The sequence below is a fragment of the Pelodiscus sinensis genome, chromosome 5, assembly GCF_052426305.1.
Source record: "Pelodiscus sinensis isolate ZL-2025 chromosome 5, ASM5242630v1, whole genome shotgun sequence".
Lineage (NCBI taxonomy): Eukaryota > Metazoa > Chordata > Testudines > Trionychidae > Pelodiscus > Pelodiscus sinensis.
The window spans coordinates 136,132,857-136,160,382 of record NC_143056.1 but is presented as its reverse complement, the minus strand read 5'-3'; the positions used below and the strand labels follow the sequence as shown (position 1 = coordinate 136,160,382).

At 66.2% G+C, this 27,526-nt stretch overlaps 1 protein-coding gene across 5 annotated transcripts; it reads left to right on the top strand.

Annotated features, from left to right (window-relative positions):
* Window positions 1–27,269, top strand: LOC149524466 (cell surface glycoprotein CD200 receptor 5-like). 5 transcript variants are annotated; one of them, XM_089778801.1, is made up of 6 exons: window positions 13–328; window positions 4,935–5,264; window positions 7,286–7,570; window positions 8,068–8,166; window positions 23,248–23,713; window positions 23,915–27,269. In XM_089778801.1, the coding sequence occupies exons 1-6, from the start codon at window positions 265–267 to the stop codon at window positions 24,000–24,002; spliced, it is 1,332 nt and encodes a 443-aa protein (XP_089634927.1). In that variant the 5' UTR covers window positions 13–264; the 3' UTR covers window positions 24,003–27,269. The 5 variants fall into 5 exon arrangements, with proteins under 5 accessions (XP_089634928.1, XP_089634927.1, XP_089634931.1 ...); XM_089778805.1 differs by having other exon boundaries at window positions 14–215; window positions 5,069–5,264; XM_089778804.1 differs by having other exon boundaries at window positions 14–328; window positions 5,069–5,264.
* The last annotated feature ends 257 nt before the right edge of the window (window positions 27,270–27,526 follow it).

Here is a 27,526-nt window from a genome sequence, read left to right as displayed (position 1 = left end):
GGGCTGGGGGGGGGGCGCAGGGGAGGGGCGGGCTGGGGAGCGGGGGGCACAGGGGAGGGGCAGGCTGGGCGCCCCTTTTGCAGGAAAGCCGGTTGCCCTGAAGCCCCCCCGGCGCGGATCAAGCCCCCCCGCCGGACTCGGAGCCTGGTCGCCCCGGGCTGCGCGGGGGACAAGCCCGCCGGGGCCCGTGTGCGCGCCGGGAAGCGAAAGCGAAGGTAGAAGCAGAAGCAGAAGCGGAAGCGCAGCCCGCGGGTCCGAGCCGCGATGCTCCCGGGCAGGGCGATGGGGCCGCGGGCGGGGTTCTTCGCTCTGCTCCTGGGGGGCGCCTGTGAGTATCGGCCCGGCCCCCGGCCCCCGGCCCCCGGTGCGCCCCGTCGGGCCGCCTCCTGCCCGCCCCTTCCAGCTGCGCCCGAGCGTCCCGGGCCGGCCCCCTGCGGCCCCCCGGGTGCGGCCCGCCCCCCAGCCCCCCTCCGGCCCCCCGGGTGCGGCCCGCCCCCCAGGCCCCCTCCGGCCCCCTGCGGCCCCCCGGGTGCGGCCCGCCCCCCAGCCCCCCTCCGGCCCCCCGGGTGCGGCCCGCCCCCCAGCCCCCCTCCGGCCCCCTGCGGCCCCGGCCCCCCGGGTGCGGCCCGCCCCCCAGCCCCCCTCCGGCCCCCTGCGGCCCCCCGGGTGCGGCCCGCCCCCCAGACCCCCTGCAGCCCCCCGGGTGAGGCCCGCCCCCAGACCTCCCTGCGGCCCCCCGGGTGCGGCCCGCCCCCCAGCCCTCCTCCGGCCCCCTGCGGCCCCCCGGGTGCGGCCCGCCCCCCAGGCCTCCTCCGGCCCCCTGCGGCCCCCCGGGTGCGGCCCGCCCCCCAGCCCCCCTCCGGCCCCCTGCGGCCCCCCGGGTGCGGCCCGCCCCCCAGCCCCCCTCCGGCCCCCTGCGGCCCCCCGGGTGCGGCCCGCCCCCCAGCCCCCCTCCGGCCCCCCGGGTGCGGCCCGCCCCCCAGTCCCCCCCTCCGGCCCCCTGCGGCCCCCCGGGTGCGGCCCGCCCCCCAGCCCCCCTCCGGCCCCCTGCGGCCCCCCGGGTGCGGCCCGCCCCCCAGCCCCCCTCCGGCCCCCTGCGGCCCCCCGGGTGCGGCCCGCCCCCCAGCCCCCCTCCGGCCCCCCGGGTGCGGCCCGCCCCCCAGACCTCCCTGCGGCCCCCCGGGTGCGGCCCGCCCCCCAGCCCCCCTCCGGCCCCCTGCGGCCCCCCGGGTGCGGCCCGCCCCCCAGCCCCCCTCCGGCCCCCCGGGTGCGGCCCGCCCCCCACCCGGCCCCCTGCGGCCCCCCGGGTGCGGCCCGCCCCCCAGCCCCCCTCCGGCCCCCTGCGGCCCCCCGGGTGCGGCCCGCCCCCCAGCCCCCCCTCCCGCCCCCTGCGGCCCCCCGGGTGCGGCCCGCCCCCCAGCCCCCTCCGGCCCCCCGGGTGCGGCCCGCCCCCCAGGCCGCCCCCCGGCCCCCTGCGGCCCCCCGGGTGCGGCCCGCCCCCCAGCCCCCCTCCGGCCCCCTGCGGCCCCCCGGGTGCGGCCCGCCCCCCAGACCTCCCTGCGGCCCCCCGGGTGCGGCCCGCCCCCCAGCCCTCCCTCCGGCCCCCCGGGTGCGGCCCGCCCCCCAGCCCTCCCCCGGCCCCCCGGGCTGCGGCCCCCCCCGCCCCCCAGCGCCCCCCTCCGGCCCCCTGCGGCCCCCCGGGTGCGGCCCGCCCCCCAGCCCCCCTCCGGCCCCCTGCCCCCCCCGCCCCTCCCCCAGCGCCCCCAGGAGTGCTCCCCAGAGACCCCGGCCCCCCCCGGGCCCTCCCTCCTGCCCCCCTGCGGCCCCCCCCGGGCCCTCCCCCGCGCCCGCCCCCCGGGCCCCCCCCCCTCCGGCCCCCCGGGTGCGGCCCGCCCCCCAGCCCTCCCCCAGCCCCCCCTCCGGCCCCCTGCGGCCCCCCGGGTGCGGCCCGCCCCCCAGACCTCCCTGCGGCCCCCCGGGTGCGGCCCGCCCCCCAGACCCGCCTCCCCCAGCCCCTGCGGCCCCCCGGGTGCGGCCCGCCCCCCCCCCCCCCTCCCCCGGCGCCCCCAGGAGTGCTCCCCAGAGACCCCGGCCCCCCCTGGGCCCTCCCCCGGCGCCCCCAGGAGTGCTCCCCAGAGACCCCGGCCCCCCCGGGCCCTCCCCCGGCGCCCCCAGGAGTGCTCCCCAGAGACCCCGGCCCCCCCCGGGCCCTCCCCCGGCGCCCCCAGGAGTGCTCCCCAGAGACCCCGGCCCCCCCCGGGGCCCTCCCCCAGCGCCCCCAGGAGTGCTCCCCAGAGACCCCGGCCCCCCCCGGGCCCTCCCCCAGCGCCCCCAGGAGTGCTCCCCAGAGACCCCGGCCCCCCCGGGCCCTCCCCCAGCGCCCCCAGGAGTGCTCCCCAGAGACCCCGGCCCCCCCCGGGCCCTCCCCCGGCGCCCCCAGGAGTGCTCCCCAGAGACCCCGGCCCCCCCCGGGCCCTCCCCCGGCACCCCCAGGAGTGCTCCCCAGAGACCCCGGCCCCCCCGGGCCCTCCCCCAGCGCCCCCAGGAGTGCTCCCCAGAGACCCCGGCCCCCCCTGGGCCCTCCCCCAGAGCCCCCAGGAGTGCTCCCCAGAGACCCCGGCCCCCCCCGGGCCCTCCCCCGGCACCCCCAGGAGTGCTCCCCAGAGACCCCGGCCTGGGCCCTCCCCCAGCACCCCCAGGAGTGCTCCCCAGAGACCCCGGCCCCCCCTGGGCCCTTCCCCGGCGCCCCCAGGAGTGCTCCCCAGAGACCCCGGCCCCCCCTGGGCCCTCCCCCGGCGCCCCCAGGAGTGCGCCCCAGAGACCCCGGCCCCCCCCGGGCCCTCCCCCGGCGCCCCCAGGAGTGCTCCCCAGAGACCCCGGCCCCCCCGGGCCCTCCCCCAGCGCCCCCAGGAGTGCTCCCCAGAGACCCCGGCCCCCCCGGGCCCTCCCCCGGCGCCCCCAGGAGTGCTCCCCAGAGACCCCGGCCCCCCCCGGGCCCTCCCCCAGCGCCCCCAGGAGTGCTCGCCAGAGACCCCGGCCCCCCCTGGGCCCTCCCCCGGCGCCCCCAGGAGTGCTCCCCAGAGACCCCGGCCCCCCCCGGGCCCTCCCCCGGCGCTCCCAGGAGTGCTCCCCAGAGACCCCGGCCCCCCCTGGGCCCTCCCCCAGCGCCCCCAGGAGTGCTCCCCAGAGACCCCGGCCCCCCCCGGGCCCTCCCCCGGCGCCCCCAGGAGTGCTCCCCAGAGACCCCGGCCCCCCTGGGCCCTCCCCCGGCGCCCCCAGGAGTGCTCCCCAGAGACCCCGGCCCCCCCTGGGCCCTCCCCCAGCGCCCCCAGGAGTGCTCCCCAGAGACCCCGGCCCCCCCGGCCCTCCCCCCCCCCCCTCCCCCGGGCCCTCCCCCAGCGCCCCCAGGAGTGCTCCCCAGAGACCCCGGCCCCCCCGGGCCCTCCCCCGGCACCCCCAGGAGTGCTCCCCAGAGACCCCGGCCCCCCCTGGGCCCTCCCCCAGCGCCCCCAGGAGTGCTCCCCAGAGACCCCAGCCTGGGCCCTCCCCCAGCACCCCCAGGAGTGCTCCCCAGAGACCCCGGCCCCCCTGGGCCCTCCCCCAGCGCCCCCAGGAGTGCTCCCCAGAGACCCCGTCCCCCCTGGGCCCTCCCCCGGCGCCCCCAGGAGTGCTCCCCAGAGACCCCGGCCCCCCCCGGGCCCTCCCCCAGCGCCCCCAGGAGTGCTCCCCAGAGACCCCGGCCCCCCCGGGCCCTCCCCCAGCGCCCCCAGGAGTGCTCCCCAGAGACCCCGGCCCCCCCTGGGGCCTTCCCCAGCGCCCCCAGGAGTGCTCCCCAGAGACCCCGGCCCCCCCGGGCCCTCCCCCGGCGCCCCCAGGAGTGCTCCCCAGAGACCCCGGCCCCCCCGGGCCCTCCCCCGGCGCCCCCAGGAGTGCTCCCCAGAGACCCCGGCCCCCCCCGGCCCTCCCCCGGCGCCCCCAGGAGTGCTCCCCAGAGACCCCGGCCCCCCCGGGCCCTCCCCCGGCGCCCCCAGGAGTGCTCCCCAGAGACCCCAGCCTGGGCCCTCCCCCAGCACCCCCAGGAGTGCTCCCCAGAGACCCCGTCCCCCCTGGGCCCTCCCCCGGCGCCCCCAGGAGTGCTCCCCAGAGACCCCAGTCTGGGCCCTCCCCCAGCGCCCCCAGGAGTGCTCCCCAGAGACCCCGGCCCCCCCCGGGCCCCCCCCCCCTCCCCCGGCGCCCCCAGGAGTGCTCCCCAGAGACCCCGGCCCCCCCGGGCCCTCCCCCGGCGCCCCCAGGAGTGCTCCCCAGAGACCCCAGCCTGGGCCCTCCCCCAGCACCCCCAGGAGTGCTCCCCAGAGACCCCGCCCCCCCTGGGCCCTCCCCCGGCGCCCCCAGGAGTGCTCCCCAGAGACCCCAGTCTGGGCCCTCCCCCAGCGCCCCCAGGAGTGCTCCCCAGAGACCCCAGCCTGGGCCCTCCCCCAGCACCCCCAGGAGTGCTCCCCAGAGACCCCGTCCCCCCTGGGCCCTCCCCCGGCGCCCCCAGGAGTGCTCCCCAGAGACCCCAGTCTGGGCCCTCCCCCGGCGCCCCCAGGAGTGCTCCCCAGAGACCCCAGCCTGGGCCCTCCCCCAGCGCCCCCAGGAGTGCTCGCCAGAGACCCCGGCCCCCCTGGGCCCTCACAGTCGTGGGGCAGCCCCTGGAGCCGTCTGGCTGCTCCCTGCTGGGCGGGGGGGCGTTCAAGCCGGGCTTTGCAGGGCCACCCGGAGGGAAACGCGCCCCTGGATCCCAGTGGGGCCGGCGAGCCAGGCACGTCCCCTCCCGTCGCCCAGGAGCGCAGCAGGTGGCCCCGCACGCGCTCTGGCCCGGGGCGTTTACTGGCACAGCAGCTGCTCAGCGCCCGCGCTCAGGGTCTCGGGCCTCACCGGCTCCCTCCTCGCAGGCGCCCAGCTGCAGGTGACGGTGGAGCCCAGGGTGGCGGCTCGGCTCGGCTCCCAGGCTCTCCTGTCCTGCATGTTCTCCGTGGGCGGTGGGCCCGTCAGCACGGACTTCCTGGCCGTCTCCTGGTATTTCCAGGGCAAGGAGCTGGCCTCCTTCGACCAGTCCCTCTCCACGGCCCGGGAGGGGGCCTCCATGGACGAGGCGCAGCTGGTGAAGGGGAACGCCTCCCTGGCACTGCGCAACGTCACCGTGCAGGACCAGGGAACCTACCAGTGTGTGGTCATCCACACCCCGGAGCGGGCAGCGCAGAGCCTGGAGCTGGCTGTACTGGGTGAGCGCTGGCAGGGGACCCGGCCGTGGGGCCGGGCAGGGGGCTGGGTGAGCGCTGGTGGGGGACCCGGCCGTGGGGCCGGGCAGGGCGCTGGGTGAGCGCTGGTGGGGGACCCGGCCGTGGGGCCGGGCAGGGCGCTGGGTGAGCGCTGGCGGGGGACCCGGCCGTGGGGCCGGGCAGGGCGCTGGGTGAGCGCTGGCGGGGGACCCGGCCGTGGGGCCGGGCAGGGCGCTGGGTGAGCGCTGGCGAGGGACCCGGCCGTGGGGCCAGGCAGGGGGCTGGGTGAGCGCTGGTGGGGGACCCGGCCGTGGGGCCAGGCAGGGCGCTGGGTGAGCGCTGGCGAGGGACCCGGCCGTGGGGCCGGGCAGGGCGCTGGGTGAGCGCTGGCGGGGGACCCGGCCGGGGGGCCGGGTAGAGGGCTGGGTGAGCGCTGGCGGGGGACCCGGCTGTGGGGCCAGGCAGGGGGCTGGGTGAGCGCTGGCGGGGGACCCGGCTGTGGGGCCAGGCAGGGGGCTGGGTGAGCGCTGGCGGGGGACCCGGCCGTGGGGCCAGGCAGGGGGCTGGGTGAGCGCTGGCGGGGGACCCGGCTGTGGGGCCAGGCAGGGGGCTGGGTGAGCGCTGGTGGGGGACCCGGCCGTGGGGCCGGGCAGGGCGCTGGGTGAGCGCTGGCGAGGGACCCGGCCGTGGGGCCGGGCAGGGCGCTGGGTGAGCGCTGGCGGGGGACCCGGCCGGGGGGCCGGGTAGAGGGCTGGGTGAGCGCTGGCGGGGGACCCGGCTGTGGGGCCAGGCAGGGGGCTGGGTGAGCGCTGGCGAGGGACCCGGCCGTGGGGCCGGGCAGGGGGCTGGGTGAGCGCTGGCGGGGGACCCGGCCGGGGGGCCGGGTAGAGGGCTGGGTGAGCGCTGGCGGGGGACCCGGCTGTGGGGCCGGGCAGGGCGCTGGGTGAGCGCTGGTGGGGGACCCGGCCGTGGGGCCGGGTAGAGGGCTGGGTGAGCGCTGGCGGGGGACCCGGCCGTGGGGCCGGGCAGGGGGCTGGGTGAGCGCTGGTGGGGGACCCGGCCGTGGGGCCGGGCAGGGCGCTGGGTGAGCGCTGGCGGGGGACCCGGCCGTGGGGCCGGGTAGAGGGCTGGGTGAGCGCTGGCGGGGGACCCGGCCGTGGGGCCAGGCAGGGGGCTGGGTGAGCGCTGGCGGGGGACCCGGCTGTGGGGCCAGGCAGGGGGCTGGGTGAGCGCTGGCGAGGGACCCGGCTGTGGGGCCGGGCAGGGCGCTGGGTGAGCGCTGGTGAGGGACCCGGCCGTGGGGCCGGGCAGGGCGCTGGGTGAGCGCTGGCGGGGGACCCGGCCGTGGGGCCGGGTAGAGGGCTGGGTGAGCGCTGGCGGGGGACCCGGCTGTGGGGCCGGGCAGGGGGCTGGGTGAGCGCTGGTGGGGGACCCGGCCGTGGGGCCGGGCAGGGCGCTGGGTGAGCGCTGGCGGGGGACCCGGCCGGGGGGCCGGGTAGAGGGCTGGGTGAGCGCTGGCGGGGGACCCGGCCGTGGGGCCAGGCAGGGGGCTGGGTGAGCGCTGGCGGGGGACCCGGCTGTGGGGCCGGGCAGGGCGCTGGGTGAGCGCTGGCGGGTGATGGGCTGCCCCATGGGGGAGGCATGTCTGACTGGCTGCCCTGGGGTGGGGGGGGACTGCTCTGGGGGGGGAATGCGGGTGACGGGCTGCCCCATGGGGGGGGCAGGTCTGACTGGCTGCCCTGGGGTGGGGGGGGACTGCTCTGGGGGGGGAATGCGGGTGACGGGCTGCCCCATGGGGGGGGCAGGTCTGACTGGCTGCCCTGGGGCTGCTCCGTAGCTCTGCCCCGGCCTCTCTGTGTGATCCAAGGCCAGTCACAGATCCCGGGCTCCGGTGCACGGAGCTCTCCTCGCCCCGTGGTGCCGCGTGGGGGGGACACCCTGCCCTACTGGCCTGGCGGGGTGCCCCAGGGCGCTGCTGCCCGTCTCTGAGCTGCTCTGTAACGCCTCGCCCCTCCCCTCTGCAGCCTCCCCCGTGGTGCAGGTCCGCGCCCCCACATTTGTGCAAGGCAAGGCCCAGGTGCTGACGTGCGACGTGAGGGGCTTTTACCCAGAAGCCATTGCTGTTCACTGGCTCGTGGATGGCGTGCGGACAGGGGACCCCCAGGTGGGCCTCAATGGCACCTTCAGCCTGGAGTCGTTCTACCGGTTCGAGCCGACGGCGGGGTCAGAGGGCACCGAGATCAGCTGCGAAGTGCAGCACGAAACGCTGAGCCGGCCCCTTGTGCACAGCGTGTGGGTGCAGCTGGAAAGTGAGTGAGGGGCAGGAGAGCCGCGTGGGATGTGGGCGCCTGCCAGCTGCCAGAGAGGCCGGGGGCTCCTGTTCCAGAGCCGACTCCCCTCCCCTGGAGGGCTTCACGTGTCTGGGGGGGCTCGCTGGCTCGGGGTGATGCTGGCCCATCCCCACTAGGGGGCGCTGTCTCTGGCTCGGCCCCAGGGCTGGGACTGGCTCTCTTGGGGCGATGCTGGCACATCCCCACTAGGGGGCGCTGTCTCTGGCTCGGCCCCAGGGCCGGGACTGGCTCTCTTGGGGCGATGCTGGCACATCCCCATTAGGGGGCGCTGTCTCTGGCTCGGCCCCAGGGCCGGGGCCAGCTCTCTCGGGGCGATGGGGGCCGTCCCCACTAGGGGGCGCTGTCTCTGGCTCGGCCCAGGGCCGGGGCTGTCTCTCTCGGGGCGATGGGGGCCGTCCCCACTAGGGGGCGCTCTCTCTGGCCCCGGGTTCAAGCCGCGCTCCCTGTCCCGGCAGGAGAGAGGACCCAGGTGAGCACTGATGTGCTGGTGGTCGTGCTGCTGTCAGCGCTGGCGGTGGGCGGAGTCGTGGGCGGCGTGGTCTGGGCACTCAGAGGTAAGGCTCGGCTCGTGTGGGCCCGTGGCCCCTCACCCTCCCGCCCACCCTGCCTCCGTGCCCGCGTGATGTGGCCCAGCTGCCTGGAGCCCCGCGCGCAGAGGGGGCAGAGCTGCTGGCCCTCGCCCCGGCCGGGCTGGCTGCCAGGACTCCGGTTTGCGCCCTCTGGCCGGCCGAAACATCCAGACGATACCGGACACGTGCCACGTGCCGTGTGCAATGTCGGTATTTTGGGAATTCCCGGCGGGGGAGCGACTGGGGGGCGGAGCGCGATTGGCTGTGGGAGCCCTGGGACTCCCAGCCCTCCGCCCGGCTTCTGCACGGGACCAGAGGCTCCCAGCCCCGCCCTCGCCCCCACCCGGCTTCTGCTGGCAAGTAAAGGGAGCACCTGCCGGGGGCACGGCCAGCAGGACTCCGGCTGCAGCCAGTGGCTGCACACTCCCCCCTCCCGCCAGGTCTGCTTCCTGCCCCCCTTCCTCTGTCCCCCCCCATCCTCCCCTCCAGCCCCATGGCCCCCAATTCCCCCCCAGCTCTGCTTCCCGCCCCCTCTTCCTGCCGGCCAGCCTGGCGGCCCCTGGACACCCCCCCACCAAGCCTGCTTCCTGCCCCCCTTCCTCTGTCCCCCCCATCCTCCCCTCCAGCCCCATGGCCCCCAATCCCCCCCAGCTCTGCTTCCCGCCCCCTCTTCCTGCCGGCCAGCCTGGCGGCCCCGGACACCCCCCCACCAACCCTGCTTCCTGCCCCCCATCCTCTGTCCCCCCCATCCTCCCCTCCAGCCCCATGGCCCCCAATCCCCCCCCAGCTCTGCTTCCCACCCCCTCTTCCTGCCGGCCAGCCTGGCGGCCCCGGACACCCCCACCAAGCCTGCTTCCTGCCCCCCATCCTCTGTCCCCCCCATCCTCCCCTCCAGCCCCATGGCCCCCAATCCCCCCCAGCTCTGCTTCCCGCCCCCTCTTCCTGCCGGCCAGCCTGGCGGCCCCTGGACACCCCCCCACCAACCCTGCTTCCTGCCCCCCATCCTCTGTCCCCCCATCCTCCCCTCCAGCCCCACGGCCCCCGATTCCCCCCCAGCTCTGCTTCCCGCCCCCTCTTCCTCTGTCCCCCCCATCCTCCCCTCCAGACCCACGGCCCCGATTCCCCCGCCGGACAAGCGTGTCTGGTTTTGTAGCGGGGTCTACCTGGCAGCCCTATGGTCGGGGGGTTGTCCTTCCCAAGCCGGGCCGGGGCAGGCAGGCGGGGTGCCTGCTGGCTGGCGTGGCCCTTGGAACGTTTGCCCTGCACGGGGCTGCCGACGGGCGCCCGGCGCCTGTGAGGGAGGGACACAGGGCAGGGGCGCTTGGGATCGCCCCATTCAGGGGCTGAAACTTGGGGGGGCATGGGGGCCGAGTGTCCCCCAAGTGCTCCCCCGAGTCACCTCTGGGGCCTGCGACTGGGCTTCCCAAATAGCTGCAAACACCAGGGAGCAGCACCTCCGCCCGCTCTGCCTGGCCACTGGGGACGCCCCTGCCCTCGTGCTGGGCTTCGGGCCCCGTGTCCTGCTCCAGGCCCTGCCTTTCCCTGGCTCTCCCCTTGCGTCTGTCTGTGTGTGTCTGTCTGTCTCTGTCTGTGTGTCTGTGTGTCTGTGTCTGTCTGTCTGTCTGTGTCTCTGTGTGTCTGACTGTGTCTCTGTGTGTCTCTGTGTGTGTCTGTCTGTCTGTCTCTGTCTGTGTCTGTCTGTGTGTGTCTGTCTGTCTCTGTCTGTGTGTCTGTGTGTGTCTGTCTGTCTGTCTCTGTGTGTCTCTGTGTCTCTGTGTGTCTGTGTCTGTCTGTCTGTCTCTGTGTGTCTGACTGTGTCTCTGTGTGTCTCTGTCTGTCTGTCTGTCTGTCTCTGTGTGTCTGTGTGTGTCTGTGTGTGTCTGTCTGTGTGTGTGTCTGTGTCTCTGTGTCTCTGTCTGTCTGTCTGTCTCTGTGTGTCTGACTGTGTCTCTGTGTGTCTCTGTCTGTCTGTGTCTCTGTGTGAGTCTGTGTCTGTCTGTGTGTGTCTGACTGTGTCTCTGTGTGTCTGTGTCTGTCTCTGTGTGTCTCTGTGTGAGTCTGTGTGTCTCTGTGTCTCTGTCTCTGTGTGTCTGTATGTGTCTGACTGTGTCTCTGTGTGTCTGTCTGTGTGTGTCTGTGTCTGTCTGTGTCTGTGTCTGTCTGTCTCCGTGTGTGTCTGTGTCTCTGTGTGTCTGACTGTGTCTCTGTGGGTATGTCTACACTACCCCGCTAGTTCGAACTAGCGGGGTAATGTATGCATACCGCACTTGCTAATGAAGCCCGGGATTTGAATTTCCCGGGCTTCATTAGCATAAGCGGGGAGCCGCCATTTTTAAATCCCCGCTGCTTCGAACCCCGTGTAGCGCGGCTACACGGGGCTCGAACTAGGGTGCCTATTCCGAACTACCGGTACATCTCGTTTCACGAGGAGTAACGGTAGTTCGGAATAGGACCCTAGTCCGAACTACCTAGTTCGAGCCCCGTGTAGCCGCACTGCATGGGGTTCGAAGCAGCGGGGATTTAAAAATGGCGGCTCCCCGCTTATGCTAATGAAGCCCGGGAAATTCAAATCCCGGGCTTCATTAGCAAGTGCGGTATGCATACATTACCCCCCTACTTCGAACTAGCGGGGTAGTGTAGACATACCCCCTTAGAGCCCCGACCAGGGTTGTTCTATTACCCAAGATCCACAAACCTGGAAATCCCGGACGCCCCATCATCTCAGGCATTGGCACTCCCACTGCAGGACTGTCTGGCTATGTGGACTCTCTGCTCAGACCCTACGCCACCTGCACTCCCAGTTACCTTCGTGACACTACGGATTTCCTGAGAAAACTACAATGCATAGGTGATCTTCCAGAAAACACCACCCCAGCCACCGTGGATGTAGAGGCTCTCTACACAAACATCCCACATGCAGATGGAGTACAAGCTGTCAGGAACAGTATTCCTGATGATGCCACAGCACAACTGGTGGCTGAACTCTGTGAATTTATCCTCACACACAACTATTTCAGATTTGGTGACAACATATACCTCCAGACCAGTGGCACTGCTATGGGCACCCGCATGGCCCCACAATACGCCAACATTTTTATGGCTGACCTGGAACAACGGTGTGACGGCGCGTTGGGGGTTCCCCGTCTCCTGCACCCCGAAATGGCACAAACAGACTGCACCAGCCAGTGGAATTGAGGGTGGTTTATTGCTCCTCCAGCTCAGCGCAGCACCGATGTAGTCTGGTCACAGGAACTGGGCTAGGATGCCTCAGGCCCCCTTGGGATGGGGGAGACTGGGCCCCTAAACTCCAGCCCCTTCTCCTAGGCTCTCCTCCATGCCCTCCGACAGCCAGCAACCAACTCCCTCACTTCCAGCCCTGCCCCCCAGCCAAGGCAGCATTCCACCTTCCTTTGTTCCTCTCCATGGGGGGTGTCTGGCCACTGGTTTGCATAGTGACTCATCCTGTTTTGCTGGGTCGTGGTACCCACGGCAGCCAGTGGGGGATCCCCCAGAGCCAGCAGCATAGAAACCAGCCAGGTACCCCCACTACGTCACAGTTCTCCCCCCTCCGAGAGCGAACTGAGCAGGGTCACTCCGCTCGTGACCTAGGGAAGTTCGGGTCCTCTGCGTGGGAACCCGCCCCGGGGACATGGGTGCTCCCCTTGACTCAGGCCGGCCGTGGCGAGGCCCCACATGAGCTGGCTTCCCTCTGTCCACTCGCCGCCCCGCTCCAGGGCGACTGGCGCAGGCCTGTCCTCGGGGGTCACACCCACCCTTCCACTGGCCTTGATCTCTGGCCAGGGTCTCTCGGGCCGGGGCCATGAGCCCAGCGAGCCTTCTCTGGACAGCCAGGGCGGCTTCCACCCCCGATGCTCCATCCAGGGAGGACTTCCCCTCCCATAACTCTCTCAGCAAGCCCAGAGGGTCTATCTGGGGTAGAGACCCCCAAGCCGCTTTCCTCCTGTCTTGGGCCTTCCCGCCCCTCTGGCAGGAGTCACAGGACCGGCAGTACCGCTGCACGGCTGTAAAGATTCCCGGCCAATAGAAGTGCTGGAGCAGCCTCAGCCGGGTGCTCCGGATCCCCCGGTGGCCCCCAACGGGGGAATCGTGGGCCAAATACAGCAGCTTGAGGCGATACTTTCGGGGGACGACCAGCTGCCGCTCTACCCTCCATGCCCTCGCCTTCCTGGGGGGGAGCCACTCACGGAACAGGAGCCCACGCTCCCGCAGGAATCTCTCCTGGCCACCTCTCCCCCGGGGCCGAGCTGCACGGAGGCCAGCCTGGTCCCTCAGCCTCTGCAAGGAGGGGTCTGCCTGCACCTCAGCCTGGAATTCAGCTGCTGAGGCAGGGATCGGGACCTGTCCCCCACCTCTGCCTAGGTCCGGAGTCCCAGCCTGGCTGGACCCCGTGTCCACTGGGATGGGACCCTGAGGACGCTGCCAGGAGTCCTTCCCTGGACCCACGTTGTCAGCCCCCCGCTGGCTCTGGCTCCGGGTAGTGACTAGAGCCCGCTGGGATTCATGGGGCCACTCCTCTAGGTCATTCCCCATCAGCACCTCGGTGGGCAAGTGCGGGTGCACCCCCACTTCCTTGAGGCCGTCCTTCGCCCCCCATTTCAGATGCACCCGGGCTACAGGCACCTTAAACGGGGACCCATCTATGCCCTTCAGGGTCAGCTGCGCGTGGGGTAGTATCCGCTCCGGGGCCACTATGTCGGATCGGGCCAGAGTCACCTCCGCCCCCGTGTCCCAGAAGCCCGTCACCTTCCTACCATCCACCTCCAGGGGTATGAGGCACTCGCTCCGCAGGGGCCGTCCTGCCCCCACCCGGTACACGGAGAAATCCGCCTCCTGAGAATCAGACCTCCCAGGGGAGGTGCACTGAGCATCCTTCCCCTCTCTCTGAGCTGAGGTTTGCCTGCCAGCCCCTGCCTCTGGGGCAGCCTGCCCTTCCTCCCGCCCCAGCCAGTTAACCCTGGAAAGTCCCCGGTCCTGGGACCTGGTGCACTGAGCCCTCTTGTGGCCTTTTTGCCCACAGCGATGGCAAGTTAGGCTTTGGGCTGTCTCTGTCCAGGCCCTGGCTGGTTCTCTGGGGCGCAGACGACCTGTTCCTTGGTCTCGCCCCGTAGTTGACTCCCTCCGTCGCTCAGCCGAGATCCGGTCTCTGCGCGGTTCCCTCTCTCTCCGGGACTCCCGTTCACACCCGGACCGGCTCTCCGTGAACTCATCCGCCAGTCTCCCGTGGCCCTTTCTGTACCCCCCGGAACTTCTTCCTGTACATCTCGGGGGTCAGCCCGAACTTGTGCAGCAGGGCCTCCTTGACTCGGTTGTAATCCCCTGGCTGTAGGTCCTCCAGCTGACTGAGCACTCCGGCCTTCTCCTGGTTCAGTGCGGGGATGAGCTCCTGCAGCCAGTCAGCTGGGGGAACCCGTTGCAGTCCACAGGCCCTCTCAAAGGAGCTGAGGAACCCGTCTATGTCGCCCATGTCCTTCAATTGGGCCACCACGAGCCTCTCCAAGCGTCTGGCAGTCCTGGGACCCTGGGGCCCATCCGCACTTGGCGCAGCCGGTGCCCCGCCGGTTCTCCGCTCTGCCATGGCCAGCTCATGCTGCCGCTGCCTCTCTCGGTCCTGGCGGTCCTTCTCTCGGTCCTCTACTTCCAATTCCCTGATCCGCAGCTGGATCTCCAGCCGCCGCAGCTCCGCTGGGCTGGCCCCTGCCCTAGATGGGCTACGGCTTGCAGGCCTCCCGGGAGACGCTGTCTCATCTCTCCGGTGGGTTCCAGCGCTCCTCCCCCTCTCTGAGCCTGACACACTCTCAGGGGGGGTCTGGCTGCTTCCCCTGGGGACAAGATCCTGGCCCTGTGGCTGGTCATTATCTTCCAGCTGGGCAATCAGCTGGGCCTTGGTTGCTTTCTGCACAGGCAAGCCCCTCTCTCTGCACAGCCCCACCAGCTCTGCCTTCAAGAGTCGGGCGTAGGCCATCTGCCCGCTGGGCCCCTTGGTGCAGACTCACCAGTCTAGTGCTGCAGCGCCCCACGATTCCCAGGAACCGCTTCGCTCTGTCTCCAGCACGCCTGGCTCCAGGGCTCTTGCTTCTACTGCGCCTTGTCGCTTGCCGCTGGAAGCTCCATCCACGGGGTGCAGTGCATCCCACCCCTGACACCAGTGTGACGGCGCGTTGGGGGTTCCCCGTCTCCTGCACCCCGAAATGGCACAAACAGACTGCACCAGCCAGTGGAATTGAGGGTGGTTTATTGCTCCTCCAGCTCAGCGCAGCACCGATGTAGTCTGGTCACAGGAACTGGGCTAGGATGCCTCAGGCCCCCTTGGGATGGGGGAGACTGGGCCCCTAAACTCCAGCCCCTTCTCCTAGGCTCCCCTCCATGCCCTCCGACAGCCAGCAACCAACTCCCTCACTTCCAGCCCTGCCCCCCAGCCAAGGCAGCATTCCACCTTCCTTTGTTCCTCTCCATGGGGGGTGTCTGGCCACTGGTTTGCATAGTGACTCATCCTGTTTTGCTGGGTCGTGGTACCCACGGCAGCCAGTGGGGGATCCCCCAGAGCCAGCAGCATAGAAACCAGCCAGGTACCCCCACTACGTCACAAACGGTTCCTCAGCTCTCGTCCACTTACACCCCTTCTCTACCTACGCTACATCGATGATATCTTCATCATCTGGACCCAGGGGAAGGAGACTCTGGAAGAATTTCACCATGATTTCAACAGCTTTCACCCCACCATCAACCTCAGCATGGATCAATCTACACGGGAGGTCCATTTCCTGGACACCACGATACAAATAAGTGACGGTCACATCAATACCATCCTATATCGAAAGCCTACCGACCGCCATGCTTACCTGCATGCCTCCAACTTCCATCCCGGACACACCACACGATCCATTGTTTACAGCCAAGCACTGAGGTACAACCGCATATGCTCCAACCCCTCAGACAGAGACCAACACCTACAAGACCTTCAACAAGCATTCTGTAAACTGCGATACCCACACGAGGAAGTGAGGAGACAGATTGACAGAGCCAGACGTGTACCCAGAAGCCTCCTGCTACGGGACAAGCCCAAGAAAGAAACCAACAGAACACCACTGGCCATCACCTACAGTCCCCAGCTAAAACCTCTCCAACGCATCCTTAGCGATCTACAACCCATCCTGGACAATGATCCCTCGCTTTCACAGGCCTTGGGAGGTAGGCCGGTCCTTGCCCACAGACAACCCGCCAACCTGAAGCATATTCTCACCAGCAACTACACACCGCACCATAATAACTCGAACTCAGGAACCAATCCTTGCAACAAACCTCGGTGCCAACTCTGCCCACATATATACACCAGCAACACCATCACAGGACCTAACCAGATCAGCCATACTGTCACTGGTACATTCTCCTGCACATCCACCAATGTAATATATGCCATGATGTGCCAACAATGCCCCACTGCTATATACATCGGCCAAACAGGACAGTCCCTACGTAAAAGAATCAATGGACACAAATCTGATATTAGGAATGGCAACATACAAAAACCTGTAGGGGAACATTCAATCTTCCTGGACACACAATTGCAGATCTAAAAGTAGCCATCCTGCAGCAAAAAAACTTCAGGAGCAGACTTCAAAGAGAAACTGCTGAGCTCCAGTTCATCTTCAAGTTTGACACAATCAACTCTGGATTAAACAAAGACTGTGAATGGCTCGCTAACTACAAAAGCAGCTTCTGCTCTCTTGGAATTCACACCTCCAGATCAGCTGCTAGAAGTGGGCCTCATCCTCCTTGATTGGATCCACCTCCTCATCTCCAGCCTGACTCTGGCCTGCATATTTATACCTGCCTCTGGAAATTTCCACTACATGCATGTGACGAAGTGGGTCTTTGCCCCACGAAAGCTTATGCTCCAACACTTCAGTTAGTCTCTTGGGGTATGTCTACACTACCCCACTAGTTCGAACTAGGAGGGTAATGTAGGCATACTGCACTTGCAAATGAAGCCCGGGATTTGAATTTCCCGGGCTTCATTTGAATAAGCGGGGAGACGCCATTTTTAAAACCCCGCTGGTTCGAACCCCGTGCAGCGCGGCTACACGGGGCTCGAACTAGGTAGTTCGGACTAGGCTTCCTATTCCGAACTACCGGTACATCTCGTTCCACGTTCGAACTAGGAGGGTAGTGTAGACATACCCTAAGGTGCCACAGGACTCCTTGCCGCTTTTGCAGATTCAGACTAACACGGCTACCCCTCTGATACTGTCTCTGTCTGTGTCTCTCTGTGTCTGTCTGTGTGTCTCTGTGTCTGTGTGTCTGTGTGTCTGTGTCTCCGTGTCTGTGTCTCCGTGTGTGTCTGTCTGTGTGTCTCTGTGTCTGTCTGTGTGTCTCTGTGTGTCCATGTGTGTCTGTCTCTGTGTGTTTGTGTGTCTGTCTGTCTCTGTGTGTCTGTCTCTGTGTGTTTGTGTCTGTCTGTCTCTGTGTGTCTGTCTGTCTCTGTGTGTCTGTGTGTCTCTGTGTGTCTCTCTGTCTCTGTGTGTTTGTGTGTCTGTCTGTCTCTGTGTGTGTCTGTGTTTGTCTGTGTGTCTCTGTGTCTCTGTGTGTCTGTGTGTTTGTGTCTGTCTGTCTCTGTTTGTCTCTGTGTATGTCTGTGTCTGTCTGGGTATGTCTACACTACCCCGCTAGTTCAAACTAGCGGGGTAATGTATGCATACCGCACTTGCTAATGAAGCCCGGGATTTGAATTTCCCGGGCTTCATTAGCATAAGCGGGGAGCCGCCATTTTTAAATCCCCGCTGCTTCGAACCCCGTGTAGCGCGGCTACACGGGGCTCGAACTAGGTAGTTCGGACTAGGGTCCTATTCCGAACTACCGTTACTCCTCGTGAAACGAGATGTACCGGTAGTTCGGAATAGGCACCCTAGTCCGAACTACCTAGTTCGAGCCCCGTGTAGCCGCGCTGCACGGGGTTCGAAGCAGCGGGGATTTAAAAATGGCGGCTCCCCGCTTATGCTAATGAAGCCCGGGAAATTCAAATCCGAGGCTTCATTAGCAAGTGCGGTATGCATACATTACCCTCCTAGTTCGAACTAGGAGGGTAGTGTAGACATACCCTCTGTCTGTCTCTGTGTCTGTGTGTCTCTGTGTGTCTGTCTCTGTGTCTGTCTGTGTCTCCGTGTGTGTCTGTCTGTCTGTCTGTCTCTGTGTGTTTGTGTGTCTGTCTGTCTCGGCATGTCTGCACTACAGAGTTTTGTTTTTCTGACAAAACTGGAGGAACGTGCACACCGCAGTTGTGTTCTGCAAGAAATGGAAAGAGCAGAGCGGTTTTCCGGCGTTGGTAACCCTCATGCTACGAGGAAGAAGGGATTTTCTGAAAGAGCTTTCTCCAGAAGGCATGCGGGCGGGGGGGGGGAGCTCATTCTCTGGAAGGTGGATGGGGGGGAGCTCGTTCTCTGGAAGGCGGACGGGGGGGGGGGGGGAGCTCGTTCTCCGGAAGGCGGACGGGAGGGGGGGGAGCTCGTTCTCCGGAAGGCGTGCGGGAGGGGGGGGGGAGCTCGTTCTCCGGAAGGCGGGCGGGAGGGGGGGGAGCTCGTTCTCCGGAAGGCGTGCGGGAGGGGGGGGGAGCTCGTTCTCCGGAAGGCAGGCGGGAAGGGGGGGAGCTCATTCTCCGGAAGGCGGGCGGGAGGAGGGAGAGCTCGTTCTCCGGAAGGCGTGCGGATGGGGGAGGGGAGCTCGTTCTCCGAAAGGCGGGCGGGAGGGGGGGGAGCTCGTTCTCCGAAAGGCGGGCGGGAGGGGGGGAGCTCGTTCTCCGGAAGGTGGGCGGGGGGGGGGGCTTGTTCTCCGGAAGGCGGGCGGGAGGGGGGGGAGCTCGTTCTCTGAAAGGCGGGCGGGAGGGGGGGGAGCTCGTTCTCCGGAAGGCGGGCGGGGGGGGGGAGCTCGTTCTCCGAAAGGCGTGCGGGGGGGGGGGAGCTCGTACTCCGGAAGGCAGGCGGGAGGGGGGGAGCTCGTTCTCCGAAAGGCATGCGGGGGGGGAGGGAGCTCGTTCTCTGAAAGGCGTGCGGGGGGGGGAGCTCGTTCTCCGGAAGGCGTGCGGGGGGGGAGCTCGTTCTCCGAAAGGTGTGCGGGGGGGGGGGGAGCTCGTTCCGAAGAAGAGGAAAGAGGAAAAGCCCAGGTGCCCTGGAGGCCCCTCCGCCCGCAGCAATCACAGCTCACAAGCGAGAGCCTCCATGCAGAGTGGACGCTCCCTTTGGAAAAGGCCGATCGCTTTTCGGATGTGCTGGCCGTGTGGAGGCTCTGTCGGAAGACGTTTTTTCAGAAGATCTCTTCTGAAAGAAGCCTGCGGTCTAGGTGTAGCCTGTGTGTATCTGTGTGTGTGTGTCTGTGTGTGTGTGTGTGTGTCTGCCTGTGTGTATCTGTGTGTGTGTGTGTGTGTGTGTGTGTCTGCCTGTGTGTATCTGTGTCTGTGTATCTGTGTGTCTGCCTGTGTGTATCTGTGTGTGTGTGTGTCTGCCTGTGTGTATCTGTGTGTCTGTGTGTCTGCCTGTGTGTGTCTGCCTGTGTGTATCTGTGTGTCTGTGTGTCTGCCTGTGTGTGTCTGCCTGTGTGTATCTGTGTGTCTGTGTGTCTGCCTGTGTGTATCTGTGTGTCTGTGTGTCTGCCTGTGTGTGTCTGCCTGTGTGTATCTGTGTGTCTGTGTGTCTGCCTGTGTGTGTCTGCCTGTGTGTATCTGTGTGTCTGTGTGTCTGCCTGTGTGTATCTGTGTGTCTCTCTGTCTCTGTGTGTCTGTGTGTCTGTCTGTCTCTGTGTGTGTCTGTGTCTGTCTGTCTCTGTGTCTCTGTCTGTCTGTGTGTTTGTGTCTGTCTGTCTCTGTTTGTCTCTGTGTATGTCTGTGTCTGTCTGTCTCTGTGTCTGTGTGTCTCTGTGTGTCTGTCTCTGTGTCTGTCTGTGTCTCCGTGTGTGTCTGTGTCTCCGTGTGTGTCTGTCTGTCTGTCTGTCTCTGTGTGTTTGTGTGTCTGTCTGTCTCGGCATGTCTGCACTACAGAGTTTTGTTTTTCTGACAAAACTGGAGGAACGTGCACACCGCAGTTGTGTTCTGCAAGAAATGGAAAGAGCAGAGCGGTTTTCCGGCGTTGGTAACCCTCATGCTACGAGGAAGAAGGGATTTTCTGAAAGAGCTTTCTCCAGAAGGCATGCGGGCGGGGGGGGGGGGGAGCTCGTTCTCTGGAAGGCGGATGGGGGGGAGCTCGTTCTCTGGAAGGCGTGCGGATGGGGGGAGCTCGTACTCTGGAAGGTGGATGGGGGGGAGCTCGTTCTCCGGAAGGCGTGCGGGGGGGGAGCTCGTTCTCCAGAAGGCGGGCGGGAGGGGGGAGCTCGTTCTCCGGAAGGCGTGCGGGGGGGGGGAGCTCGTTCTCCAGAAGGCGGGCGGGGGGGGGGAGCTCGTTCTCCGGAAGGCGTGCGGGGGGGGGAGCTCGTTCTCCGGAAGTCGTGCAGGAGGGGGGGAGCTCGTTCTCCGGAAGGCGGGCGGGAGGGGGGGGAGCTCATTCTCCGGAAGGCGGGCGGGAGGAGGGAGAGCTCGTTCTCCGGAAGGCGGGCGGGGGGGGGAGCTCGTTCTCCGGAAGGCGGGCGGGAGGGGAGGGAGCTCGTTCTCCGAAAGGCGGGCGGGGGGGGGGAGCTCATTCTCCGGAAGGCGGGTGGATGGGGGAGGGGAGCTCGTTCTCCGAAAGGCGGGCGGGAGGGGGGGGAGCTCGTTCTCTGAAAGGCGGGTGGGAGGGGGGGGAGCTCGTTCTCCGAAAGGCGGGCGGGGGGGGGGGGAGCTCGTTCTCTGAAAGGCGTGCGGGGGGGGGAGCTCGTTCTCCGGAAGGTGTGCGGGGGGGGGGGGGGGGGGGGGGGGGGGAGCTCGTTCTCCGAAAGGTGTGCGGGGGGGGAGGGAGCTCGTTCTCTGAAAGGCGTGCGGGGGGGGGAGCTCGTTCTCCGGAAGGTGTGCGGGGGGGGGAGCTCGTTCTCCGAAAGGTGTGCGGGGGGGGGGGAGCTCGTTCTCCGGAAGGCGGGCGGGGGGGGGAGCTCGTTCTCTGAAAGGCGGGCGGGAGGGGGGGGGGGAGCTCGTTCTCCGAAAGGCGTGCGGGGGGGGAGGGAGCTCGTTCTCTGAAAGGCGTGCGGGGGGGGGGGGAGCTCGTTCTCTGAAAGGCGGGCGGGAGGGGGGGGAGCTCGTTCTCCGAAAGGCGTGCGGGGGGGGAGGGAGCTCGTTCTCTGAAAGGCGTGCGGGGGGGGAGGGAGCTCGTTCTCTGAAAGGCGTGCGGGGGGGGAGGGAGCTCGTTCTCTGAAAGGCGTGCGGGGGGGGAGGGAGCTCGTTCTCTGAAAGGCGGGCGGGAGGGGGGGGAGCTCGTTCTCCGGAAGGCGGGCGGGGGGGGGAGCTCGTTCTCTGAAAGGCGGGCGGGAGGGGGGGGAGCTCGTTCTCCGAAAGGCGTGCGGGGGGGGGAGGGAGCTCGTTCTCTGAAAGGCGTGCGGGGGGGGGGAGCTCGTTCTCCGAAAGGCGGGCGGGAGGGGGGGAGCTCGTTCTCTGAAAGGCGTGCGGGGGGGGGGGAAGCTCGTTCTCCGAAAGGCGTGCGGGGGGGGAGGGAGCTCGTTCTCCGGAAGGTGTGCGGGGGGGGGGAGCTCGTTCCGAAGAAGAGGAAAGAGGAAAAGCCCAGGTGCCCTGGAGGCCCCTCCGCCCGCAGCAATCACAGCTCACAAGCGAGAGCCTCCATTCAGAGTGGACGCTCCCTTTGGAAAAGGCCGATCGCTTGTCGGATGTGCTGGCCGTGTGGAGGCTCTGTCGGAAGACGTTTTTTCAGAAGATCTCTTCCGAAAGAAGCCTGCGGTCTAGGTGTAGCCTGTGTGTATCTGTGTGTGTGTGTCTGTGTGTGTGTGTGTGTGTCTGCCTGTGTGTATCTGTGTGTGTGTGTGTGTGTCTGCCTGTGTGTATCTGTGTCTGTGTATCTGTGTGTCTGCCTGTGTGTATCTGTGTGTCTGCCTGTGTGTATCTGTGTGTGTGTGTGTCTGTGTGTCTGCCTGTGTGTATCTGTGTGGGTATGTCTACACTAGAAAGTTAGTTCGAACTAACGGACGTTAGTTCGAACTAACTTTCCTATGCGCTACACTAGCGCTCCGCTAGTTCGAATTTGAATCGAACTAGCGGAGCGCTTAGTTCGAACTAGGTAAACCTCATTTTACGAGGACTAACGCCTAGTTCGAACTAGCTAGTTCGAACTAAGGGCTGTGTAGCCCTTTAGTTCGAACTAGTGGGAGGCTAGCCCTCCCCAGGTTTCCCTGGTGGCCACTCTGGCCAACACCAGGGAAACTCTATGCCCCCCTCCCGGCCCCGGACCCCTTAAAGGGGCACGGGCTGGCTACGGTGCCCGTGCCAGGTGCAAGCCTGCCAGCACCCAGCTAGCAGACCCTGCACCTGGCACGGCACAGAGCCACCCACCCGATGCCCCCCAGCCCACCCCCTCTTGCCGGGACCAGGCTGGCGGCTCCCGGGAGCTTGCCCTGGACCGCAAGAGGCGGGCACCTTCCTGGGCTAGTGCGGACATCGTGGACCTTGTCCACGATCTCCGCACTAGGCACAGGAAAGTGGCCGTCTAGGGCAGGAGAGCTGCCAGCCTGGCCACCCAGGACCAGGTGTGCATGAAAATCAAGGGGGTCCACTGAGACCCCCGACACTGAGCCCTGAGCTTACAATGGCCGTCCTGGGTCAGACCAAAGGTCCATCTAGCCCAGTAGCCTGTCTGCCCACAGCGGCCAACCCTAGGGACCCTGGAGGGGATGGACCGAAGACAATGACCAAGCCATTTGTCTCGTGCCATCCCTCTCCAGCCTTCCACAAACTTTGGGCAGGGACACCACTCCTACCCCCTGGCTAAGACCACTCCATGGACCCAACCTCCATGACTTGATCTCACTTCCCTTTAAACTCTGTTCTAGTTGTAGCCTTCACAGCCTCCTGCAGCAAGGAGTTCCACAGGTTAACTATTTGCTTTGTCAAGAACAACTTTCTCTTACTAGTTTCAAGCCTGCTACCCATTCCTTTCCTTTGGTGTCCTCTAGTCCTTCTTTATGGGATCTCAGGAAGAACTTTTCTGAATGCACCCTCTCCACCCAACCCCTGCTTTTACAGACTTCTATCCTGTCCCCCCTCCGTCTCCTCTTTTCTAAGCTGAACAGTCCCAGTCTCTGTAGCCTCTCTTCATCTGGGACCTGTTCCCAACCCCTGATCATGTTAGTTGCCCTCCCCTCTCCCAGCCTTTCTCTTCCCCTCTCCCACCTCCTTTTCCCAGTCTCCCCCAGTTTTTTTCAATAAAGACAGAGTCAATGTTGGAAGAAACGTTATCTTTATTTTGTACATCAAGAAGAAGGGGGGCTAGGGAAGGGCAAGTGGAAGGAGGTGAGGGAGGAATGGGGTACGAGCCCCCGATGGGGAGGACTGGGCTGGCTCTGCGGGCTTCTGGGGGTGGAAGCTCTCCTGCAGCCCCCCAATTACTCCCTCTCCCCAGATGGCAGCCTGCGGCAAGTGCAGCCGGGCTGATGGCCGAGTGGTGTGATGTGCCCAGTGTGGGCACTCAGGGCACTCCAAGCCAGAACTTCTTTGCAAGCGGGGCACCCCTTAGAACTGTGTGTCCGGGGTGGGGGTCGGGACCCTTTAAGCGCAGCCCTCGGCTAGCCTGAGACAGTATCTCCATGCTCTAAGTCCTCCTTTTATGCCCTGCCGGCACTGCTTCCGGCCATCCTTAAGCCCTGTTCAGAGTCCACTCAATGTGGACTTACTAGTTCGAATTAGCAAAACGCTAGTTCGAACTAGTTTTTAGTTCTAGATGCGTTAGTTCGAACTAGCTTAGTTCGAATTAACTAATTCGAACTAAGTTAGTTCGAACTAGCGCTGTAGTGTAGACGTACCCTGTGTGTGTGTGTGTGTGTGCGTCCCCCCTTCCCTGCCCTGGTGGGCTCTGTGGGGTGGGGTGGCCGGGCAGCGTGGCTCTGAGCCCCGGGGGGACGGTAAATCGCAGCGCTGCCCTGCTGTCCCTGCAGAGTCGCTGCGGCCGTTCCTAGCCAGCGAGGTCATGGGGCCGAAGGTCTGGGTGGCAGGGGAGAGCGTGGCCCTCGCCTGCGTGGCGTCCAAGAGCCGGGCAGGCATGTGGGCCCGCTGGAGCAGGTGCCAAAATGGTGACGAAACGGTTGTCTGCGGGGACAAGCCAGCCGGGTGCCGCGGGGAGGCGCAGCCGCTGATGGCCCCCCGGGCGCTGTACACAGTCCAGGAGGTGCCGCTGCCCTGGGGCGGCCTCGCCACCATGCTCACGTTCCAGGCCAGGATCCCGGAGGACGAGGGAGCCGGGTACCGGTGCAGCTTCATCAGCAAGGACGGGAGGATGCTGGGCAGCCGGGAGTTCACAGGCTTCACCCTGCACCGTGAGTCTGGCTGCAGCCGGTGGTGGCGAGGGGCAGCAGGTCTCCTGGGTTTCCTCCCAGCTCCTCAGCGGTTCGCAGTTTGGCTTTGGTGGGTCACTTCTCCCGCTGGCCGCGGGCCCTGGGGCGGGGGCTCGGCAGGGCGGGGCAGGGGGAACCCTGCAAACGCCGCTCCCAGCTGGGAAGGGAGAGCTGCCGCAGGGGAGCCAGGAAGGAGCATTGACGGGCCCCGTGGTGGTGTGACGGGCGGGCGGAAGGGCTGGTGCTCAGCCCCCCATTGCTGTCTTTGCAGCCCCTCGCACCCGATGCTGAAGACTCGCGACGCAGCCCCTGCGGCCTGGCCTGCAGGGATCCGGGCAGAGCAGCCCCCAGGGCCCTGAGCCCAGTGCTTCCTGCTGGCCGCGGCTCGGGGCTCCCTGCAAGGTCGGCGGCGCTGTGTTCCGAGAGTGCACCGGAGCCCAGCCCGCGAGCCCCACACGTCCGTGGATGCTGCGCCCGTGCTGGGGGGCCCAGCCAGGACCGGTCCCCAGCTGCCCTGAGCAGGCTTTCCTCCGTCTGCAGCCAGGGCTCTGCCTGGGAGCTGCCTCCTGTGCCATGGCCGAGCGGGCGCCAGGCTGAGGCGCTTGAGCCCCTGCGCTGGGCTCCGCCGGAGGGTGTCAGTACAGAGGCTGGGGGCGGGTCCGTCCAGCCCGGGCCAGGCGGCACCCAGGGCTCTGTGTGGAATCATTCCACGAGGAGTAACGGTAGTTCGGAATAGGAACCTAGTCCGAACTACCTAGTCCGTGCCGTGTGTAGCCGCGCGGCACGGGGTTCAAACTAGCCGGGATTTAAAAATGGCGGCGCCCGGCTTATGCAAATGAAGCCCGGGAAATTCAAATCCCGGGCTTCATTTGCAAGTGCGGTATGCCTACATTACCCTCCTAGTTCGAACTAGCGGGGTAGTGTAGACATACCCATAGAATCATAGGACTGAAAGGGACCTCGAGAGGTCATCGAGTCCAGCCCCCCGCCCTCAAGGCAGGACCAAGCTCCGTCTACACCATCCCTGACAGATGTCTATCTAACCTGTTCTTAAATATCTCCAGAGAGGGAGATTCCACCACCTCCCTTGGCAATTTATTCCAATATTTGACCACCCTGACAGTTAGGAATTTTTTCCTAATGTCCAATCTAAACCTCCCCTGCTGCACTTTAAGCCCATTACTCCTTGTCCTGTCCTCAGAAACCAAGAGGAGCAAATTTTCTCCTTCCTCCTTGTGACACCCTTTTAGATATTTGAAAACCGCTATCATGTCCCCCCTTAATCTTCTTTTTTCCAAACTAAACAAGCCCAGTTCATGAAGCCTGGCTTCATAGGTCGTGTTCTCTAGACCTTTAATCATTCTTGTCTCATGCACGACGGTGCAATGTCAAACAAGCTCAGTAATTACTGAAAGACACAGCTTAGTTGGTGATGCAGGCAAGGGGTACAGCTGAACTTGTAATGCTCCCAGGGAGCAAGGCCTCCTAGTAACATTATCTAGTCCTGAGCGGCACAAAGCGAGACATAGAAGCTACAGAACGTATACGCAAGTCATTATACACGCCAGTGTTCTATCTCATCGGGAGGAAGTGGGGTTCAAAGCGGGGGCTGCACGCAGGGGAGCGCTCAGTGTCCGGAAGTTACTGACTCAATGTGACAAAGGGGGGAGTTTGGAGTTTCAGAGAACAGCCCAGAACTGGAGCCCAGCGACTGGTGCCTGGTGCCCAGCCCCGCGCAGAGGACACGGCCGGTTCTGGTCAGACACCAGACAGGGGGCTGCAGAGGGGACCCCAGCGACCGGCCCAGCTGGCCCCAGGAGGGGGGAACATTGGACGGAGGAGAAGAGGGGCCCAGGCGCCCCTGTTACCTGGGGAGAGACAATGGACGGGGGGCTGTTGCGGGGGTACTGGAGGCTCTGCTGGGAGACGGGGGCTGTTTTGGGGGGACAGAGCGGAGCAGGCAGGACTCCGCTGGCTGCAGGGGAGGCTGACGTGGGGGCTGAGGGATCCGTTACTGTTCAAAGGTCAATAGCCCCTCCTGTTGGGTGCTGGCTGGGGTCGCTCTGGGCTGGAGAACAGGGCTGCACTAGTCCCTCTGGGAGGGGAGGCCCTAGGGGTCTAGAAGGAGGGGTCCCCCCGAGGGGCCTCATGGCGAAGGCAGGGGGCTGGAGGCCCTGAGAGGTGCTGTCCCAGAGGCGGAGGGGTGGACCCCCCATGGGAGAGGGCCCCCCCAAGATAGGGTCACCGCACTGGAGTGGACTCCCCGAGAAGGGGCCATCTCGCTGCCGCTGGGCTGGAGGGGGCTTCCCAAGAAGGGGCTGCCGCACTGGAGGGGGGGGTTCTACCCAGGAGCCGAAGGGCCAAGTGTGTGCACGAGCCGTGACACCCATACCTAGTCTTATAGCCAATACTAACTAATACCAAAACAGACACTTTTCTACACATGGCCCTTGGGGTGATGGAACCTTGGGGTCGGGAAGGTTCCGTGGCCCTTGGGGTGATGGAACATTGGGGTCGGGAAGGTTCCGTGGCCCTTGGGGTGATGGAACCTTGGGGCCGGGAAGGTTCCATGGCCCTTGGGGTGATGGAACCTTGGGGCCGGGAAGGTTCCGTGGCCCTTGGGGTGATGGAACCTTGGGGCCGGGAAGGTTCCGTGGCCCTTGGGGTGATGGAACCTTGGGGCCGGGAAGGTTCCGTGGCTCTTGGGGTGATGGAACCTTGGGGCCGGGAAGGTTCCGTGGCCCTTGGGGTGATAGAACCTTGGGGCCGGGAAGGTTCCGTGGCCCTTGGGGTGATGGAACCTTGGGGCCGGGAAGGTTCCGTGGCCCTTGGGGTGATAGAATGTTGGGCGGTTCCAAGACCCTTGGGGATCTTTGTAGTGTTTGGCATGACTAATGTGTGTGTGCCTCAGTTTCCCTGTGTGCTGTATGTATTATAGGTGAGTGTCATGTTATTGGATTGTGAGGGGAGCAGCTGGGTCACTGTTGCACCCATGGGGGGGGTGTTCGCCCCAAAAGTGATACAAAGGGGGCCATGTGATGGGTCAAACAAAAGCTTACTTTCTTCTGATTCTGTATCTGCTCTTCATATATCTGTATAATGTCTGTGTGTGGAGTTAGGAATCTGTAATCTGTATGGAGACTGGAAGTCTCTCTGAATGTGCTTGAGAATTGGGCAAAGCTTGGCCTATGGACATGCTAATTAACGAGGCCCTGTGGGACAATGGCACTCAATAGGCCAAGGACACACCTAAAGAATGAGGGCTGAGACCTAAGAGCTACCAGCAGGGAACACAGAGATTGGCCGCTGGCCAGGTGACCTGCTGCAGCCAAGAAGAGGCCAGGAAGGAGGGATAAAGAGGCCATCTGATCGACTCCATCTTGGTTCTCAGCTCAGCACTTCATCCCAGAGGCAGCAGTGCAGGGATCGAAGAGCCCGGAAGACCTGTGAACCCATCCTGATGCTAGGATGTGCAACAAGAACTTTTAAACCAGCAGCTGTAACATCTCTGCTAGAGCCTGCACTGAGGACTGGGAGATTCGATGCATGTAACGTACGATCCTTTAACAACCTCACTCTCAGGCTTTTCTTTCTTGTAGCAATAAACCTTTAGTTGTTAGATGCTACAGGATTGGCCCAGCGTGATTTGTGGGTAAGGTCCAGAGGGTAAATTGACCAGGGATCTGTGGCTGGTTTCTTGGAACCGGACAGAACTTGTTTGGGGTAGGTGGGATTGGGTGCTAGGACCCCCCACCTGTGTATGAGGCCCGGGGCCATCGAGGGCACGGATATTGCTGGGGTGTCGGAGGGGGTTTGCTCGGGAGGCTTCAGGCAGGCTGCTGAAGCGCTCTGTGGGACTGGTTTGTGGCCTGTTTGGAGAGGT

What these genes read in the sequence shown, in the direction of transcription:
- LOC149524466 (XM_089778801.1), top strand. Translation starts at nt 265, where the DNA reads ATGCTCCCGGGCAGGGCGATGGGGCCGCGGGCGGGGTTCTTCGCTCTG. An exon ending in CCTGGAGCTGGCTGTACTGG is followed by an intron (nt 5,265 to 7,285) that starts GTGAGCGCTGGC and finishes TCCCCTCTGCAG; the next exon opens with CCTCCCCCGTGGTGCAGGTC. An exon ending in CGTGGTCTGGGCACTCAGAG is followed by an intron (nt 8,167 to 23,247) that starts GTAAGGCTCGGC and finishes CTGTCCCTGCAG; the next exon opens with AGTCGCTGCGGCCGTTCCTA.